Here is a 16717-nt window from a genome sequence, read left to right as displayed (position 1 = left end):
CAAAACACACAAATAGCCTCACCCTGGCTTTCCATGGTACAGGCAGTTGAGATCAGGTTCAGTTTTCCTAGTAAACTCCTGAGGTCCCCACAGCAGAAATTATGTGGGAATCTTGATTTTCTTTTAAAAAACCCACCTGTTTCCCTGCTGTGACAACTGCCACAGGAAGCCCAAGATTGCAAAAGGTGGTATGAATTTTTCAGTGAAGAGATTAAATGGGATCTCAGCACGCAAAAGGAGCAGAAAACCACGGAGAGTGAGCAAAAGTGGCACATGGGAGTTACTGGCACAGTCCAAGGATTTGCGGGAAATGCTGCAGGTGACTCTGTGTGCCCTCACGTGCACCAGCGTGGCAGGACCCGTGTGATTTCTCATCAATGGCCGCTCACAATCTCTTCCACAGGAACCAGGCAGATTATTTCTCCATTTGTGGGTGTGGGAGGTTGATAAGGAGCAGGGGCAGGAAGCAGAGAGACTGGGTTTTTTGTCCTTGGTGTTGTCCCAGGGCTGGTGGTGGGTGACAACAAAGTGCCAGATCCCCTCCTGCCATCTGGGGTTGTAGTGATTCACTTTTTTTTTCTAGAAATCTCCCTTTCTACACCATAGGAACAAAATACCCTTATCATCTGCTGCCTGCCCACCTCATGGCTGATATATCAAGCAGTGAACCACTGCCAGCCCTGTGTGGGGAAAGACTGCCCAGAGTTCTTTCTGATTTTGGTGCAGGGTCACATTGTCCCTAGTTTCTGTGACTCAGAGTCCCCTGATCCCTTAGTAAGGACCAACCGACCCTGCTTGTTGTGGGATGTAGGATTCAACCCTATTTTCCTCCATTTCGTGAGCTGCAAGCCCCAGCTGCTCCCTGCCCTCCTGTCCCCAGCCTTGTCCCCAGAGCACAGTCCAGGGCTGCTCCTCGGTGGCCATGAGCTGGGTTTTAGAGGTGAGACAAGGTGCAGGCACCTGGATTCCTTATTATTCCTTATTCCTGGTTTTCTAGTTCAGTGCCCTGTACTACCCAGGGCAACAGTCACATTTTTCATGGACCAGCACCACAAACTCCCTGACCTCTCTGGGCTCCCCAGCACGTGAGCCGAGGTGAGAGCCAGGAGAGTTTCCAGCTGAAGGCTGAGTGAGAGCTGCTCATCCTCACTTGTGTTCCCAGGGGAGCTTCCCCAGCCAGCCTGGGGACAGCTTTGGGATCTGCTAACAAAGGACAAAATGGGAAGAATGCAAAGGAGCAGTGAAATTGCCCGGGGTGTCAGAGCATGGTCCCTGCTCCTGCCACAGGCAGGAGGCTGTAACATCCCAGGAACAGCCTGAAGGTCCCGTTCCAGCTCCCAAACTGAAAACAAAAGTGCGTCTTGTTCCCATCCTGTTTTCAAAGCCAGAAAGGTCGGGGCCGTGAGAGCCCTGCCAGGCTGGGCAGCACTGCCAGCTCCTGCCGCCTGCCCCGACCTCGGCTCCAACAGGGACAGGAGTGTCCCACTGCTCCTCCTGGACATGGCTCCTCGCCAGGATGGCGACAGCTGGGGGTGTCCCCAAAAGTCCGTGTTTGGAGAATCACGCACCCATCATGTTCTTGTTCCTGCTCCCTGCACTGTGTCAGGAGAGGGAAGGGAAGAAAGGGAAGGGAAGAAAGATGTGGAGCTGCTGGAGCAGGTCCAGAGAAGGCCACCAAGGTGCTCCAAGGGCTGGAGCAGCTCTGCTATGGGAACAGCTGGGAGTGTTCAGCCTGGAGAACAGAAGGTGACAGCGAGACCTTAGAATCCCTCCCAGTGCCCAAAGGGGCTCCAAGAGAGCTGGAGAGGGACTTTGCATAAGGGCATGGAGTGACATGACAAGGGGGAATGGCTTCCCACTGACAAAGGGCAAGGTTAGATGGGATATTGGGAAGAAATCCTTCCTTGTGAGGGTGGGGAGGCCCTGGCACAGGCTGTCCAGAGAAGCTGTGGCTGCCCCATCCCTGGAAGTGTCCAAGGCCAGGTTAGATGGGGCTTGGAGCAATCTGGGATAGTGGAAGGTGTCCCTGCACATGGCAGGGGGTTGGAACTGGATGACTTTTAAAGTCCTTTCTAATCCAGGCCGTTCCATAGTTCTGTGGGTGGGAATGCTATGTCCAGAAGGACATACTATGGAACCCCTGTGGAGCACATCTCCAAAGCCTTCAAACCCCTCCTGCAAAACACCATCAGCTCCTGGGATTTTCCCTGCTGCTGTGAAGGGACTTCCTAATTCACCTCCAAATTCCCCAAGCCCCGAGAAGGCTTTGTTTTCATTAAATACAGCCATCATTAGGGGGGCTGGTGCTGCTGACAACGAGAGCTCTGTGGGCAGCCATCCTGCTGGGATGGGTTGGGAGGAATGGAAAGGATCCATATGTCATGAAGAGCAGCATGGACCTGCCAATGCCATGTCAGGCAATGAATGATCTCTGAATGATCTCACTCATCCCTGTGCCTGCACTGCTGCTGCCTGCTCAGCGGAGATTATTAGCAGGGAAAATCGTTAGGCACAGGGCTGGGAGCTCAAGGGACACGCGAGTGCCTCTGTCACTTGGAAATCAATCCCAGCCATCCGCCCAAGCCGAGCTTCCTCCAGCCCAGCTCGAAATGACAGCAGTTTCATTTCGCTTCACCTGGGAAGAGGAGGAGGGGTGGTTTCTCCTGGTCTGGTGCTCAGTGGGATTTGCTGCGTTCCCGATCCAGAGCAAACAGCTGTGTTTTGGCCATGGACCTCAGGTACAGCCCAGCACCCACAGCCAAGCCCTGGGAAGAAAATTCTGTACCAGGGCCCTGTGGAGGCAGAGTTTTGGGCTTTAAAGCCAGAAACTGGAGGAGACTGGGAAGATGTCATGAAGGGGCATCACGACCTGCTCACTCCCTCTCTATCCAGGGGTTGAAAGAGAGCACAGGGACCTGTGGGTTGAACAGACAAAGCTGTTAGCACACCATGGAACTCTTATTCTGAGGGATAGTTGCCCTGCTTGACCTTGCAGCAAGCAGAAGGTTTTTGGGTACCCCATGCCTGTTGTTAGGGAGCAGCACACCCGACAGCCAGGTCCCTACGAGCACCCTGTGTCTCCGAGGCAGATTTGGCATTCTTGCTTACAGCGTATTGACATTCATTTTGACCTTTTGAATCACAAGGATGTTCTGTCCTTCCCAGCCAAGTACAGTCTGGATAGCCCGTGGGTGGATTATACTGTATATACAGTGCTGCAAATAGGGAGCTGGCAGAAAAGAAGTGTTTGTGTGCTCGCAGGGGTGCGGCGGTGCTGGGATGAGGACAGAGAGCTGCTGCCAGCTCCCAGTTTTCCTGCCAGGATGCCCGAGCGGATGTGGCACCAGGGGAAGAGGACGGTGATGGTGGCAGGAGAAATGCCAGCTGCTGTTTTGGTGGGGGAGAAGGGATCCTGCTAAAGCGGGAGCCGCCTCCTCGCCAGCAGCTCCCGACTGCCGCCGGATCCCCGCACTTCCCGTCCTCTATCTAATTGCGGCTTTTGCTTTGAGGGAACATGAAGAACTGCAATTAGGAGACAACATACAAAATCAGCCACGAGCGCCCAGCTGGCTCCCGAGGACACTGCTTTGGGTGATCTTGGTCACCCAAATTCCCCTCTGGGCAGCAGCAGAGGCAGTTTTGGTACAAAACCTACCCCAGCCCCAAAAGCTCAAGCTGGTACAACAGGTAGGATGTTCCCAAAGGTGAAAAATTAACATCTAACCCAAGCCCTGGTGCAGACCACATCCTGTGCCCCAGGATGGCAGCACTAGGAGGGAATGGAGCACAGAGTGGGGTGCAGGTGCATGAATTTGTGGGGCATCATGCCCATTACCCATTCCCTGCACAACCCTTAGGAGCTGGAACAGGTCCCTGGCTGGGGCTGCCTCCTCCCTGCCCTCTGCAGTTTTGGCAGAGAGCTCCCAAGCCTGGCCAGCAAGCAGGCTTTGCCACAGGGCCAGCTCCATACAAGACTGTCAGAGCCCGGATCTGGCTACCCTGCAGTCCCCATGGCGCCAGGAAGGCCATTGGCTTCATGCTCCCAGCCCAGATGCGTCACTTATCTCTCCCCTTTCTTGCCCTGACGCATTTTTTCCTCTCTCTCCTTTCCCAGTCAGCTCATAGGACTGTTATCTCAAACCCCAAACCACCCTTTCCCAAGGCAAACTCAGCACCATCTTTTGCAAACTCATTTCTAGGAGCTTGTGTATTACATGAGAGGCACAAGTGACAACCTGGCAGCCAAACTCTTTGCCCAACATCTTTATGCCACATGGATGTCCTCAAACCCCTCCCAGCCACCAAGGCAGGAGGACTAATTCAAGGGGTGCTGCTCTGAGAACAAGGTTTGCACTTGGCAGTTGTGGAGAAGAAGGGAAAAGCAACTGAGGTGCAGAGGCCAGAGCTGAGCTCTGGGAGCTGTGGGATGGGATGGATTGGGTGCACAGGCTGTGCTGATGCTGCCTCAAACCCACATGTCTGTGAGCATGAGCAGAGCGGGAATGCTGCAGCTGGCTGCTCAATACATCCTGCAGCATGGAGCAATTATCAGCAGCCATTCCAGGTGCCAGATGGGGTGCAGGGAGAGAAGCACCGTGCTCCTGCCTTGTTCAAATGCCGTCACTGCTGCCAGACCAGCCTCGTGTGCTTGAGCAGCCTCAATCTGAGGTGCTGGATCCTCGGGTCTTGCAGAGTGTTTGTTGGTGGAGGAGAAATCAATGCCCAGTCAGGAGTTCCTGCCACGTGGCTGCTTCATCCAACCCATTGTGTGGGGGGAGAGGGTGCTGCTTGCTGCTGTCCTGGCCGGCTGAGTGTCCTGGCAGCATGGAGCAGCTCTGCCTGATGGAACAGTGTGGGGAGGCTGTGACAAACCCTGCTGTTTCAGTGGCATTTCCCAAAACCAGGGACACCACCAGAACACGCACAGCTCATCACACTCTGAGCAGCAACTGCACAGTGACAAAGCAGCCTGGCAAACCAGCACTGTGGTCAGGGGACCCTCAGCGTGCGGACTTTGCTTCAGGTGCCCAGATCCAGCCTGATCAGGCCTTTTCTGGCTCACAGGAGCCACTTTCCAGCCCTGAAATAGCAACTCAGATGATGCTTTCAACAGCTGGGGATGATGATGCAAAAATACTCGTTATCCAGCAGGAACAATTAGACTTATGGCAATTATCTTTGCAGTTGCTGAGAGATGCCGGAATGGGCCGGCCAGCAGCCAGGTCCTGGTTTAATCCCTGCGTGGGAGACACGCAGTGCCCAGCCTTGCCAGCAGCTGCCATTGCCACGGAGGGCAGTGGGAGCATCCCAAAAGCTTCCTGAAGTACCAGGAGGGCTGGTTTTGCATGGGAGTGAGGGCGAGGAGGGGTCATGTTTACCTGAATGCCAAATGCTCTAATGACATTTGTTTGCTTTTGGATCAATGATGAATGAGCTGAGCCACACTGAGGTAAGAGGAGAGTGTTAGGGATGGAAATGCTTTGAGTGATTCTCTGGCCTCCCTCTCTGCTGGATGCCCCCACAGGAGAAGCCAGGGCTCAGCTAATTCACAAAATAGAAATGGGCAAAAGCTGAGTCCAGGTTGGATCGAGCCATGGGCACTCAGTGGTCACTGAGATGGGCATCAGCTGCTGAGCAGGGCTGTAGGGCATATTCCCTGGGGGAAAAAAGGCTTGGTTTTGGCTGAGAAATGCCCATGGGGTAAAGGCAGGAAGGACAAATTCATTCATTTCTCAAGTCAGAACAACAAGGAGGGTATTTCTTTTTCCCCTTGATATTGTTGAAAACTTTATTTTGATTCCCCTGCAGCTGCTTGGAGCCAAAGCCCCAGATCAATCCAGCCCCAATAAACGAGTCCTCCTTGAATAAATCAGTGTGCAGCCAGGACGGAGAGAAAGCTTTTGGGCAGGATGGGACATGGCTGAGCATTGGATTGCCAACTCAAGGAATGCCCGGAAGTGAGGGAGTAGGAGCTGGAGCAATGCTGGAAGCCTGCTCTGGGAAACTTCTAATGAACACTTTATCTGGAACAAAAATGTCACCACATCCTGGCCTTGGCCACAAGAGTCAGCAAACTTCCCAGGAAAGTTTAGTTACTTGGTCATCAAAACCTCCCTGATATGCCTTGTTTATTAGCAGCTAAACATTAAGCCCTTGGCAAACAGGGATCCTTGGGGCCAGAGACATGTGACTACAACAAGCCACTCATGGTTGCCAGTGCCAGAACCTGGTAGGAGCTGCTGGTGTGGCTGAGGAGAGGGATAGGCTACTCCAGGTGGGGAATGGCAGTGTCCTGGAGATGCCCAGGGCTCACAAAGCCCAGGGTCAGGAGGAGAAAGGCTCAGCAAAACACTGCATTTGCCATGGCCCTGCAGAAATGCACCATTACCCAGGTCAGGAAAAGGATTAAATGGTTTCTCAGTGGAGCCAGAGGGAGACTTCTTCACCTCCCAATATGTGTCTCTCATGGTGCCAGTGTTGCCCCAGAAACCCACTGCTCTGCTGTGTAAAATTATTCTTTAAGGACACCTGACTGATCTTGCAAAGCCCATATAAATTTTGTCTCATTTCAGTAATTAGGCCAATTATAGCAAAATGTTGTTTGCAATTCAAGTGAAGGATGGGCTAAAATCTTAACCAGATGCTTTTTCTGTGGTGCCAAAACAAAGTCTGAACAAAGCTCCTTTCCTCTCCCTCTGTGTTAAGTAACCCTAGAGAAACATTTTGAAGGGCTCCAGCATCAGGTAATGGCTTTTTCTGCCACGCTTGAAGGGACCCTGAGAAACACACAAACAAAGCCTGACCCACTTTAGGAGAATAAGGACTGACTCCAAGAAAGGGAGCTGGGATTTCATTAATGTCCTTAATGTGGCCCCATTAGGGAGAGTCTACTATGTGCATCCAGGTAAATTTATCTGTCCTCTGTGACACCCACAGTGTCCTTATGCAGGGCAGTGGTGCCCTGGGATCCATGGATGCACAAGCACAGGGATACAAGAGCACAGGGATGCATCCAGGGATGCATGCAGGAACGTACAAACACACACGGATGTGTGTGCACAACGATGCACACATGTGCTGTCCCACTCCAAAACCTTCCCACCATGCTGGATATGCATCCAGGAGCTCAGGAGAGAAATCTTTGCCTGGCTGAGCCTTGGCCTCCAGTCCAGGCTCTTGCAGCATTGCTTCAAGGCCACGATTGCAGACTGAGAGTGAAACTGCTGCAGCCTCATGTTGTTGGCGGCACGTGTTCGGAGCCTCGCTCATTATTTGTAAATAATGGCAGGGACGTTGCTGACTCACCACACTGCAGCAAGAGCCAGCAGGGATCCAGGGCTGCTTTTGCCCAGTGGTGACAAGGGCACTTCCCCCTGCAGGCGTAGGTTTCCTCAGGGACACCCCGAATTCACACTCCAAGCTCCTGCCTTGCTCCTGCAAGGTGACTTTTGCCCCTTTGTCCCGTGTGGAAAACAGCCTGGAGTGTTCAAGCCTGGCTGTGGGATGGCCTTGTGGGATTCTGCAGGGACTGGTGGCTCCCAGGACTCAGCACTCTTGGGATGCTGCACAAGCACAGAGGTGCCCAACGGAGACAGTGAGCTCCAGAGCCACCTGCAGCTGGAGCTGGGCCAGGCTTTGGTGCATGTTTTCCTCGATCCATGTTTCTGCGTAGCTGATCTTGTGCAAGAAGCCCTCGGTGCTCTCTCTGCCCACGCAATGGGCAGGCTGCCTTCCCTGGGGTGGCCTGAGCCAGCCTCCATGTTTGGTCAGCAGTGGGGTCACTGTCACTGGACACTCCCTGTGGCCTTGAATCATCCCCACTCACCTCCCGAGGCTTGGAGCACCAAAGCACTGGCCTCCATGGCCAGGCCAATGCCCTGTTGTGACACCCAAACTGGTACTACAGGCAACCTGGTCAAGCCTCCTGTGCCACCTCTTGTCCCAGGCTCTGTCCTGCATGCTGGACTCTCCTCAAGGGTGGCATGTCCCAGGTCATGGGTTGATGGCCCTCCTCCCATGGCAGCCCAGCTTCCCCTGCAGCCAGCGACTCCAGGAGGCATTGGGGTGATGTGGATGTCTTTGGTGCTGCTTGTTTGGATCTTAAATCTCACCTGCAGCACCAGCATCTCTGGGATCATGTGGGAATGCAGGGCTGAGTGTTTGGGGCAGCCAGACCTCCAGGGCCTAAATCCCTCTGGTGAAACACAGTTTCAAAGGATGAAGCTTAGCTTATGATACCCCACCCATGAGAAGAATGAGACCCAGGGTCTGAAATGGTCCCAGGAGTCAAGTCAAAGCAGAGCCCAAGACCAAATTCACATCTGGTCAAAATTAGGGAGATCATAGCCACAGACCTGAGCAGTTGTAGGATCACAGCCATGACCTAACAAAAAGGTGCCCTGACCAGAGCCAAGGGCTGGAGCTGTAACTTCTCATTCCTATCACCCCCTCCCAGGTGACCACAACCCTGACAGCACCTCCCCAACTGAGCAATACAAACTTATCCCATCACAGCAGCTTAGCAAGTCTGAATCAGAAAATTCAGCTGATAATGCAGTGCAGGAGCAGGAGGAAGAGATAAAGTTCAACCTGGTGATAGCCACATAGTAAAAAACGATAACAGAGCTGGTGGCAACAGCACAACAAGCTCCAGATGGTCCAACAGCAAGAAGCTGAGTGAAATGTCAGACCATCAATATAAAAACATCAAGTCATTCTAAAGAAATAGTGAAAGGCACAGAGTCACCTGGTGCTGAATTAAATACCTGGTGGTAAATACCTCAAAAGTTCCCTTTGGAAGAGGACAAGAGGTACAATCTGTACAGAAATGACAGGAGAAGAAAGAATAACATTGGTATCATAAAGAAACAGGCAATAACAAAAGATACTCTGGATACGGATTATTTGATCAGCTGGGTTTTAGGATAATGGGTTAATGAAATGTCTGAGTGAGCAATGAATGTACACAGAAAATCAGATGGTTTGGAAACATTCAGACATTTCAGACCCTGCCTGTCCAGCAAGTGAATTGTACAAAGAGCCACAATTAAATTGAGGAACAGGTCGATCATTTGCACTTCGCGTTTATTACCAAATCCAGGGGGAAATTATTAATTTCATTCATCACTAAGTGTCTTTGTTCATGTTTAGCTGCCTCACATGGACTTTTCACAGGTTGCTCATTCAAACCCTTCTGCTGAGGAACTGATAGCCGGTTAAAAAATCAGAATGAAAATTAGGGAGAACTGCAACCCAGAACTGCAACCAGCTCCTCCTGAGAACAGCAGATGGGCTGACACAGCCCTCCCATCTGAGATGGAGACCCCAACACAAGTGCAAAGGGATTTGGAAGGAACTGCACTACAAGGTCATAAAGATCACCAAAGTCACCCCCTTGGGACAAAGGTCTCACACTTGGAGCTCCTGCAGCCCTCACTAGGGATATGAACACACTGTAATGCTACAGACCACAGCTCTACTGTGCCCTAGTGCAGGCTGACACCACACAGTCTCATCTGACCAATTCTTTACCAGCATCTTCAGTGGTGGAGGAGCCTTTTGAACTTAAACCAGATTGTGAAACACCTTTGCTGTCCTCTGGACTTGCCAGAAGGCATGACAAGCCCCAAAGGACAGAGGTGGGTCACCTGGGGGAGCTGGAGGAGCTGTTCCCACAAGGAAGAGAAGGCAAGAGGCAGGGACACACCAACTATTGTTCCAGAACTTTGGGAACACGAGACTCCAAATGGGAATGGAAAGGCAAAAAAGAAATGCTGATTGACAGCACTTTAGGTACTGAATGGTATCTGCATGTTGTAACCTGCTGGAACAACTGCCTGACTCAACCATCAGAGGCAGGCATCCAGCAGCCCAGCAATTATTGCTGCCCTCCTCCAGAAAGCCAAGGGGAGAATTAAAACCAGCACAGTACTGAGGGAAGTGTCCCCCATGGAGCCTGAATCAACTCTTGCTTTAGAAACAGCACTTAAAAAGAGGCAGAAATGAACCTCTTGGCTCAGCCCCATCTGAAGGACACAGCATTCTGTGCCTCCTGCTTGGCTCAGTCAAGGGCCATAAATACCACCAGCCTTCCCACAGGGATCTGCTCAGCAGAACCTGGGCTGCCCCAGGCTCTTTTGCACATTCCAGCATCAGTTACCAAACCAGGATCTATTCCTGACAGTAGGAACAAAGTGAGCGATTGCATCTGCTATATTTAGAGCAAACAGCCAATACTCACCATTTAAATGGTTGCCAGCATTCTCATTAGATGTATAAATAGCCTCTGTTTGTTTTCAGAAAGAAATTGGTTTAAAAAAGAAAATTGCCTTCCCAGTCCTCCTCAGCCTATAACCATTGAGCAGGGAGGCCTATTTCAAATGAAAAATTAAATCATGCGTTTTGTCTAAGCCAAACCAGGAATAAAAGCTCTCAACTGTGGTTGGTATTATCCATGCTGTGATGCTTTGTGTGGGTACAGGGGTTTGAACACAAGGGCAGCACTTCACCGAAGCAAACTGAAGCTGGTTGGTGCAGAGGGGCATCACCCTCCCTCTCCCAGCCTTGACCACTCACCATCCTGAGCCACCTCTTCCCCCTGCAGGTCAGTCACACCAGAGCTCCATTTCTTCACAGAATCTCAGAATGGTTTGGGTTGGAAAGGACTTTAAAGATCATCTGCTTCCAATCCCCTGCCATGGGCAGGGACACCTCCTGCTAGACCAGGTCACTTCAAACTTTGTCCAACCTGGCTTTGGACACTTTGAGGGATCCAGGTGCAGCCAAGCTTCTCTGGGCAGCCTGTGCCAGGGCCTCACCTTCAGAGGGAAGAATTCTGTCCTAATATCCAAGGCAACCCTGCCCTCTGGCAATAGGAAGCCATTCCCCCTTGTCCTGCCACTCCAGCCCTTGTCCAAAGTCCCTCTCCAGCTCTCCTGGAGCCCCTTTAGGCAGTGGAAGGGGCACTGAGGTCTCCCCAGAGTTCTCTCTTCTCCAGGCTGAGCACCCCCAGCTCTCTCAGCCTTCTCCCCCTTCTTCTTCCTCTCCCAGCTTCACAGCTGTCCCAGCCCTGACATCACACTTCTGTTCTTCCCCTAGATTCCTCCAGTCTCCAGCCCAGGCTCTCATCCAACACTCGAGCTTGCTTTCCCTCCAACTGATGCTGGCCGTGCTTCCTCCCTTGAGCAGAAAGTCTGGTCCCACGTAAACATCTGTCCTTGAGACATTTCAAGGATCACATCCCCCTCATCCAGCCCATATCATTCCCATTTGCATTAAAGTCAAACTGAGGACACCAAATAACAAAAAAACATGGTGGAAAGCTGGGATATAAAAGACATTAAAACCCTGCTGTGGTTATTTATACAGAACAATGCAGTATTTCAGATATGGCTTGAAAGAGAGGGATGTATAGCGACTTGGGACACCAATCCAAGTGCGCTGAGGGGTTGGGAGGCATGACCAGCTCACAGACATCTCCTGGGACCACTGGGTGGTTCCTGGGATCCCTGGATGGTTAATGGGATCTCTGGATGGTTACTGGGACACACGGATGTCTTCTGGGACCTCTGGGTGGTTTGTATGGTCCCTGAATGGCTCCTGGGACACCTGGATAGGAACCCGGCACCCCTTCTCCTCACCCTGCCCTTGGGGTGCAGGACTCCACAATCTCTCCTTCCTCCAACCCCCCACCTCCTGTGAGGGGCTCAGATGGGATCATTTGGAGGGGTGTAAGCGGAGGATTCCTGGGGATCACAGGGGGATCACTGAGGGGTGCAGGGGGGATCACTGGAGTGGGGGTGTTGGGGGAAGCAATAGGGGGTCACAGGGAGGGATCACTGTGGGTCTCAGGGGGATCACTGGGAGTCCAGGGAAATCACTGGAAGTTTCAGGAAGGATGACTGGGAGGGTCTCAGAGGGATCACTGGGAATTTCAGGAGGAATCACTGGGAGAGTCTCAGGGAGATCTCTAGGGGGTCTCAGGGGGATCACTGGAGATTTCAGGAGGAATCACTGGAAGTTTCAGCGGGACCACTGGAGGTTTCAGGAGGGATCACTGGGGCACAGGCGGGATCACTGTGGAGGCGTTTGGGGAATCACTGGAGGCTTCAGGAGGGATCACCGGGGTCTCAGCAGGATCAGTGGGGGTTTCAGGAGGGATCACTGGAGCTTTCAGGAAGGATCACAGAAGCAGAGGGAGGATTACCATGGAGGCATTTGGGGGGAATCACTGGAAGTTTCAGGAGGGATCACTGGAGCTTTCAGAGGAACTACTGGAAGTTTCAGGGGGAATCACCGGGGTCTCAGCCGGCTGCAGGGCACAGCCCTACTCCCCGACCCGGCTCCAGCCCCTCTGAGGGCCGTGAGGCGGAGCCATGGCGGGCCCGCCCCGCCCCGCTCCGTCACTGCCGGGCCCGCCATGGCGTCCGGGCCCGCGGGCCGCGCCGCTGAGGAGCCGCCGCCGCCAGAGCCGCCCGCCGAGCAGAAGCCGCCGCCGCTGCCGCCCGCGCAGGAGGAATTCTCCTTCCTGCCGCTCGTCCACGACATCATCAAATGGTAACGGCGGGCACGGCCACCGCCACCCCCCGCCCCGCTCGGGCCCTGCCGCAGCCGCCCCCCTCGGACGGTGCTGCCTCACACCAGAGCCCTCGGGGGTGTGCGTGAGGAGCAGGGCTAAGGGGTGTCCTCGGCAATTATGTTCTCCCAGTTACAGCACCCTCGGGGATGTCCTGGATAGGGAATGAGCCGATGGGATGTCCCCTCTAGTGATGCTCACTCGGTTCCCGGCATCCCCAGCATGCTCTGGATGGGGAGCACGGCAATGGGGTTCCCCCTCGAGTGATGTTCTGCCAACCACAGCATCTGCCCTGGGCAGGGAGCAGGGTTAGGGAGTTCCTCTAAGATGTTTTCTCATCCTTAGCATCCTCATAATGCAGGGAACTGAACAGGGAGCTGGGCTATTGGCCCTCCCAGCCTCCACTTCCCCAGGATGCCCTGAAGAGGTAGCAGGGCAATGGGGTCACCCTCTAGTGATTCTCCATCCTCCCAGCATCTCCTTTGCCCTTTCTCTATCAGCTGGAGTTCCTGGGAAGGGTGTTGGAGGGAGCTGGCTCAGCCCCAAGACCATCTCCTCTCTGAGTCAGTACCTGGGTGGTGTCGGAGTCACTTGAGCAGTGCAGGTGCTCCCATGGCTCAGGTACACTGCCCCACCACCCACCTCGGAGCAGGAGCACTGTGTGTCCCCTGGATTATTGCTCCAGAGAACTGCACTCTTTGGCTGATAACAAACAGCCCCAGAAAGTACTGTCAGTACGTCAGGAAAGCAGCCCTTTTCCGGGCACTTGTTAAAAGGATGATGGCTTCCTCAGGGGGACATACACTGTTCTCTTCCCAGCTCAAGATAAGCACTGTACAGGTGAAAGGTGCTGGTACAAGGATCCTGAAAACTGACGTGTTTCTGGCCCAGGATAATCCCTCCAGAGATGCTAATCTGAATTCCCAGAAAGGGAATGTCCCTTCCATGGAAATCCATCCAGGAAGGCTCTGTGCTCTCACCTGGGCAGACTGCAGGGTGGGGAAGTGGGCATGGGAAACATGAATTGCTTTCTTCCTGCCCTCTCCCTGTGCATTCATTGAGGAGCTGATTTGTGTCCTGTTGGGGTTTCACTTGGAGCAAGCATGTCTGAAAAGTAAGGGAAGTTCATCCTTAATGGCTCTGCAGCCAAAGCAGCCCAATCCATGGGAATGAGTACCTTTGACACACCAGTCCAGAATGGGCATGAGAACACAAACACTGTAATTTCACTCACTTTCCCCACTGTGCTAGGTGTAGGCCATCAGGCTGTCCTCTGATCTTGCTTTTCTCTGATCTGTGCAGACCACAGAATAAGGCTAAATCTCCTGCCAGGTGTGTGTGTGCCCATCACCAAAGTGGGCAGTAGCCACAGTCTGAGACCTCCCAGCTTGTGATGTGTCACTGATCAGGTTGTAGTGACTCACAGATGACAATCCCAGGGATATCTTGTGCCCTGTCCCACCGAGCCGCCCACTCCTGCTGCCCAGCTATCTCCCTTAGCTTCGTGTGTGGCGTTTCCTGGGTGGCTCGAGCCAATGTAGATGCTGAACAGTGTGGCAGGAAGGTGGCACCACGGCAGCCAGCGGTGGGATGTTGTGCCTCCTGTCCCTGACAGATGGCAAACGGGCTGTCCTCTAACACTGCCTCGAGTGGCAGAGCCCAGCCCTGCTGTTCTGACACTGACTCAGCTGTGAAGACACATCTCCAAGGTGACTCTGTGCTCCAGAGCGAGGATGTATCACGTAAATTTGCTGACATTCAAGGACGGGTGCTCTTTCCTGTTGTTTGGGTCTGGAGAAAGTTTTCCTAAGTCAGGTCTGCTGATACTTTCAGCCTTGTACAGTCAACAGCGTCACTGCTGAGGTCCCACTGTGTGGCTCCACTGATGGTGGGTTGTGCTGGTGTGGTGAAGAGCACTGTGCCTTAAGGCAGGTTTTGTGCCCAGTCCATCAGCACAGGCTGTGGCTGGATGCTGTGTTGAATCCTGTGTTAGTGCAGGCAGCTGCAGACTCTTCCCACACCTCACTCCCACCTCTCCGTGCCCCCAAACAGGGACTCGCTTCAGTGGCTTTGTTCCAGCAGGAAAACTACCCATCAGCAAAAAAACCCCACCAACCCTGAAATATTTATCCCTTTGGACCAACCAGGCAACAGGCAGCTGTCAGTTCTCTTTGAGTGGGGAAGGGGATGAGATGTGAGGAGGACACCCCTGTCAAAGCCAGCCTCCAGCTGTGGTGAATGAAAGGCAATGTCACCCCATCCTTCCCCAGATGTGCCATGGGGTTGGTTGTGTATATTCTTGTATTTTTCCACTGCCAACCTGGCCCTAAATGCCTGCATAATGGGGAGACATAGTACCAGCTGCATTTTTATTTAGAAGGGAATAATGAATATTTTGTTCCAACAGGCTTTTGAAACAAGCGGCGGCCATCTGCTTAAAAGTTTTGCTCTCAGCCATGTCACGATTCCCCAAAGTTATAATCGAGCACCTCTCTGCCCTGGTCATGCCAAGCACATTTATTTTTAGGTCTGGCTATTGAACAGGCTCCCAGTTTTTCAAAGACCATTAGAATCCTGCTCTCCCTATTAACAGGCAGCCTGGAAGCGGCGACTTGCTTTTGCCTGGAATCAGTAAAACTTCTTGCTGGTGCTAACAAAGCTGAGTCAGATACTAATGAGGGTTCAAGGGCAGACGCTGCCTCAGACAACACTGAGCCTTGAAAAGCACAGAGCTGGCTGCAGAGCCAATTCTGCTGCTCTTAAAAAAAACACCCCAAACCAACAGGAAAAAAACCCCAGCGCTTCTCTTTTATTAAGTATAAATCCCCAGAGAATCCTTTTAAAGCTCCCAAGTACCATTTTCTCTGCCTTTGGACACTCTCTGACACTTTTGGGAACAGTTTCTGTTTTCTGCTGTCAAGCTGTTTGACTGCATTGATTTTTCTGTATTATGGCAGCAACAGGTCATGGGTGAGACTGAGATCTTTTTTTCCAGGTGACTACACACAACACATATGCAATCTTACCTTCCCCAAAGAGAGGTACAGGAGTTCAGAGGGAGAATTTAGCCTGCTCTAGGGTGATATTTGAAAGCTGCAGAGCAGCTCCTAACCTGATTAATGCATCCCGAGGTGACTGGATTGTCTCCTGGAAATTTGCAGGAAACCAGTTTGCCCCTAAGCTACTCAATCCTTATACCATCTGTTTAATTTTATTGGGATTTTATTGAATCAGGTGTGTGTAGCTAGATACCAAGAGCCATTTTCCCAGTGAATTCCAGTTTAAACTCTGGTTGTATTGGAAATCACAGCATTTTCAGTAGAAGAATTCACAGTGTCTCAATTTTCTCTCCTCTGCAGCATGGACAAGGACAGCCAGGATGTTCACCAGGTACTGAATGAGCTCAAGAACAAGTTCCAGGAGATGAGGAAGCTGATCAGCTCCATGCCTGGCATCGGGGTGAGCCCAGAGCAGCAGCAGCAGCAGCTGCAGAACCTGCGGGAGCAGGTCCGGACCAAAAACGAGCTGCTGCAGAAGTACAAGAGCCTTTGCATGTTTGAAATCCCCAAGGAGTAGGAAAGGCACAGCTCCACTCTCCAGGCCTGAGATACCTCCTGCCCAGGCTGAACAGGGTGGCAGAAGTTGACATTTCTTTCTTTAGGTTTTGTGGTTGCAGAGCTGTGGTGTGGTGCCTGTGTGGACCGTGGGTGTGTGACACTGAGCCAGGACACCGTGTGCTCTCCTGGGACAATGGCAGTGGCATGTTCCCTTGATCAGCTGCAGGACTGTGCACTTATATATCCCATCTCCTGTTTTCTCTCGGGGTGGGGTTCTTCCTTTTTACGTCCAGACAAACAGGAGACATTTTGTTTTCTCCTCACTAAGGGTCAAAGTACTGCTGAAAAAGGGGGCATTTCTGCAATTTTTTTTTTTTTTTACTTAAAAATGGCCAAACATCAAAAGGGAACATGAGAGGGAAGCATGTACTGTTTGGCCCTGCTCCTGGAAAGAGTCTCTGGTACACTTTCCATTCTCTGTGCGTTGGAAGAGGAATGATTGCTTTCAATTACTTCTGCATTTCTCTTTTTGAACAATTGGTGGTTGTGTCTGAGATGAGTCAAATAAAGATTTAAAAATTCCAAA

The 16717-nt window shown here is 52.3% G+C and overlaps 1 protein-coding gene across 1 annotated transcript; it reads left to right on the top strand.

Moving 5' to 3' along the window:
• The first annotated feature begins 12385 nt into the window (after nucleotides 1-12385).
• Nucleotides 12386-16717, top strand: MED9 (mediator complex subunit 9). The gene is made up of 2 exons (XM_014871090.2): nucleotides 12386-12555; nucleotides 15934-16717. The coding sequence occupies exons 1-2, from the start codon at nucleotides 12419-12421 to the stop codon at nucleotides 16148-16150; spliced, it is 354 nt and encodes a 117-aa protein (XP_014726576.1). The 5' UTR covers nucleotides 12386-12418; the 3' UTR covers nucleotides 16151-16717.

The sequence above is a fragment of the Sturnus vulgaris genome, chromosome 16, assembly GCF_052056855.1.
Source record: "Sturnus vulgaris isolate bStuVul1 chromosome 16, bStuVul1.hap1, whole genome shotgun sequence".
Taxonomy (NCBI): Eukaryota; Metazoa; Chordata; class Aves; order Passeriformes; family Sturnidae; genus Sturnus; species Sturnus vulgaris.
Note: the sequence above shows the minus strand (reverse complement) of the source record. Positions and strands in the feature narration are given on the sequence as shown.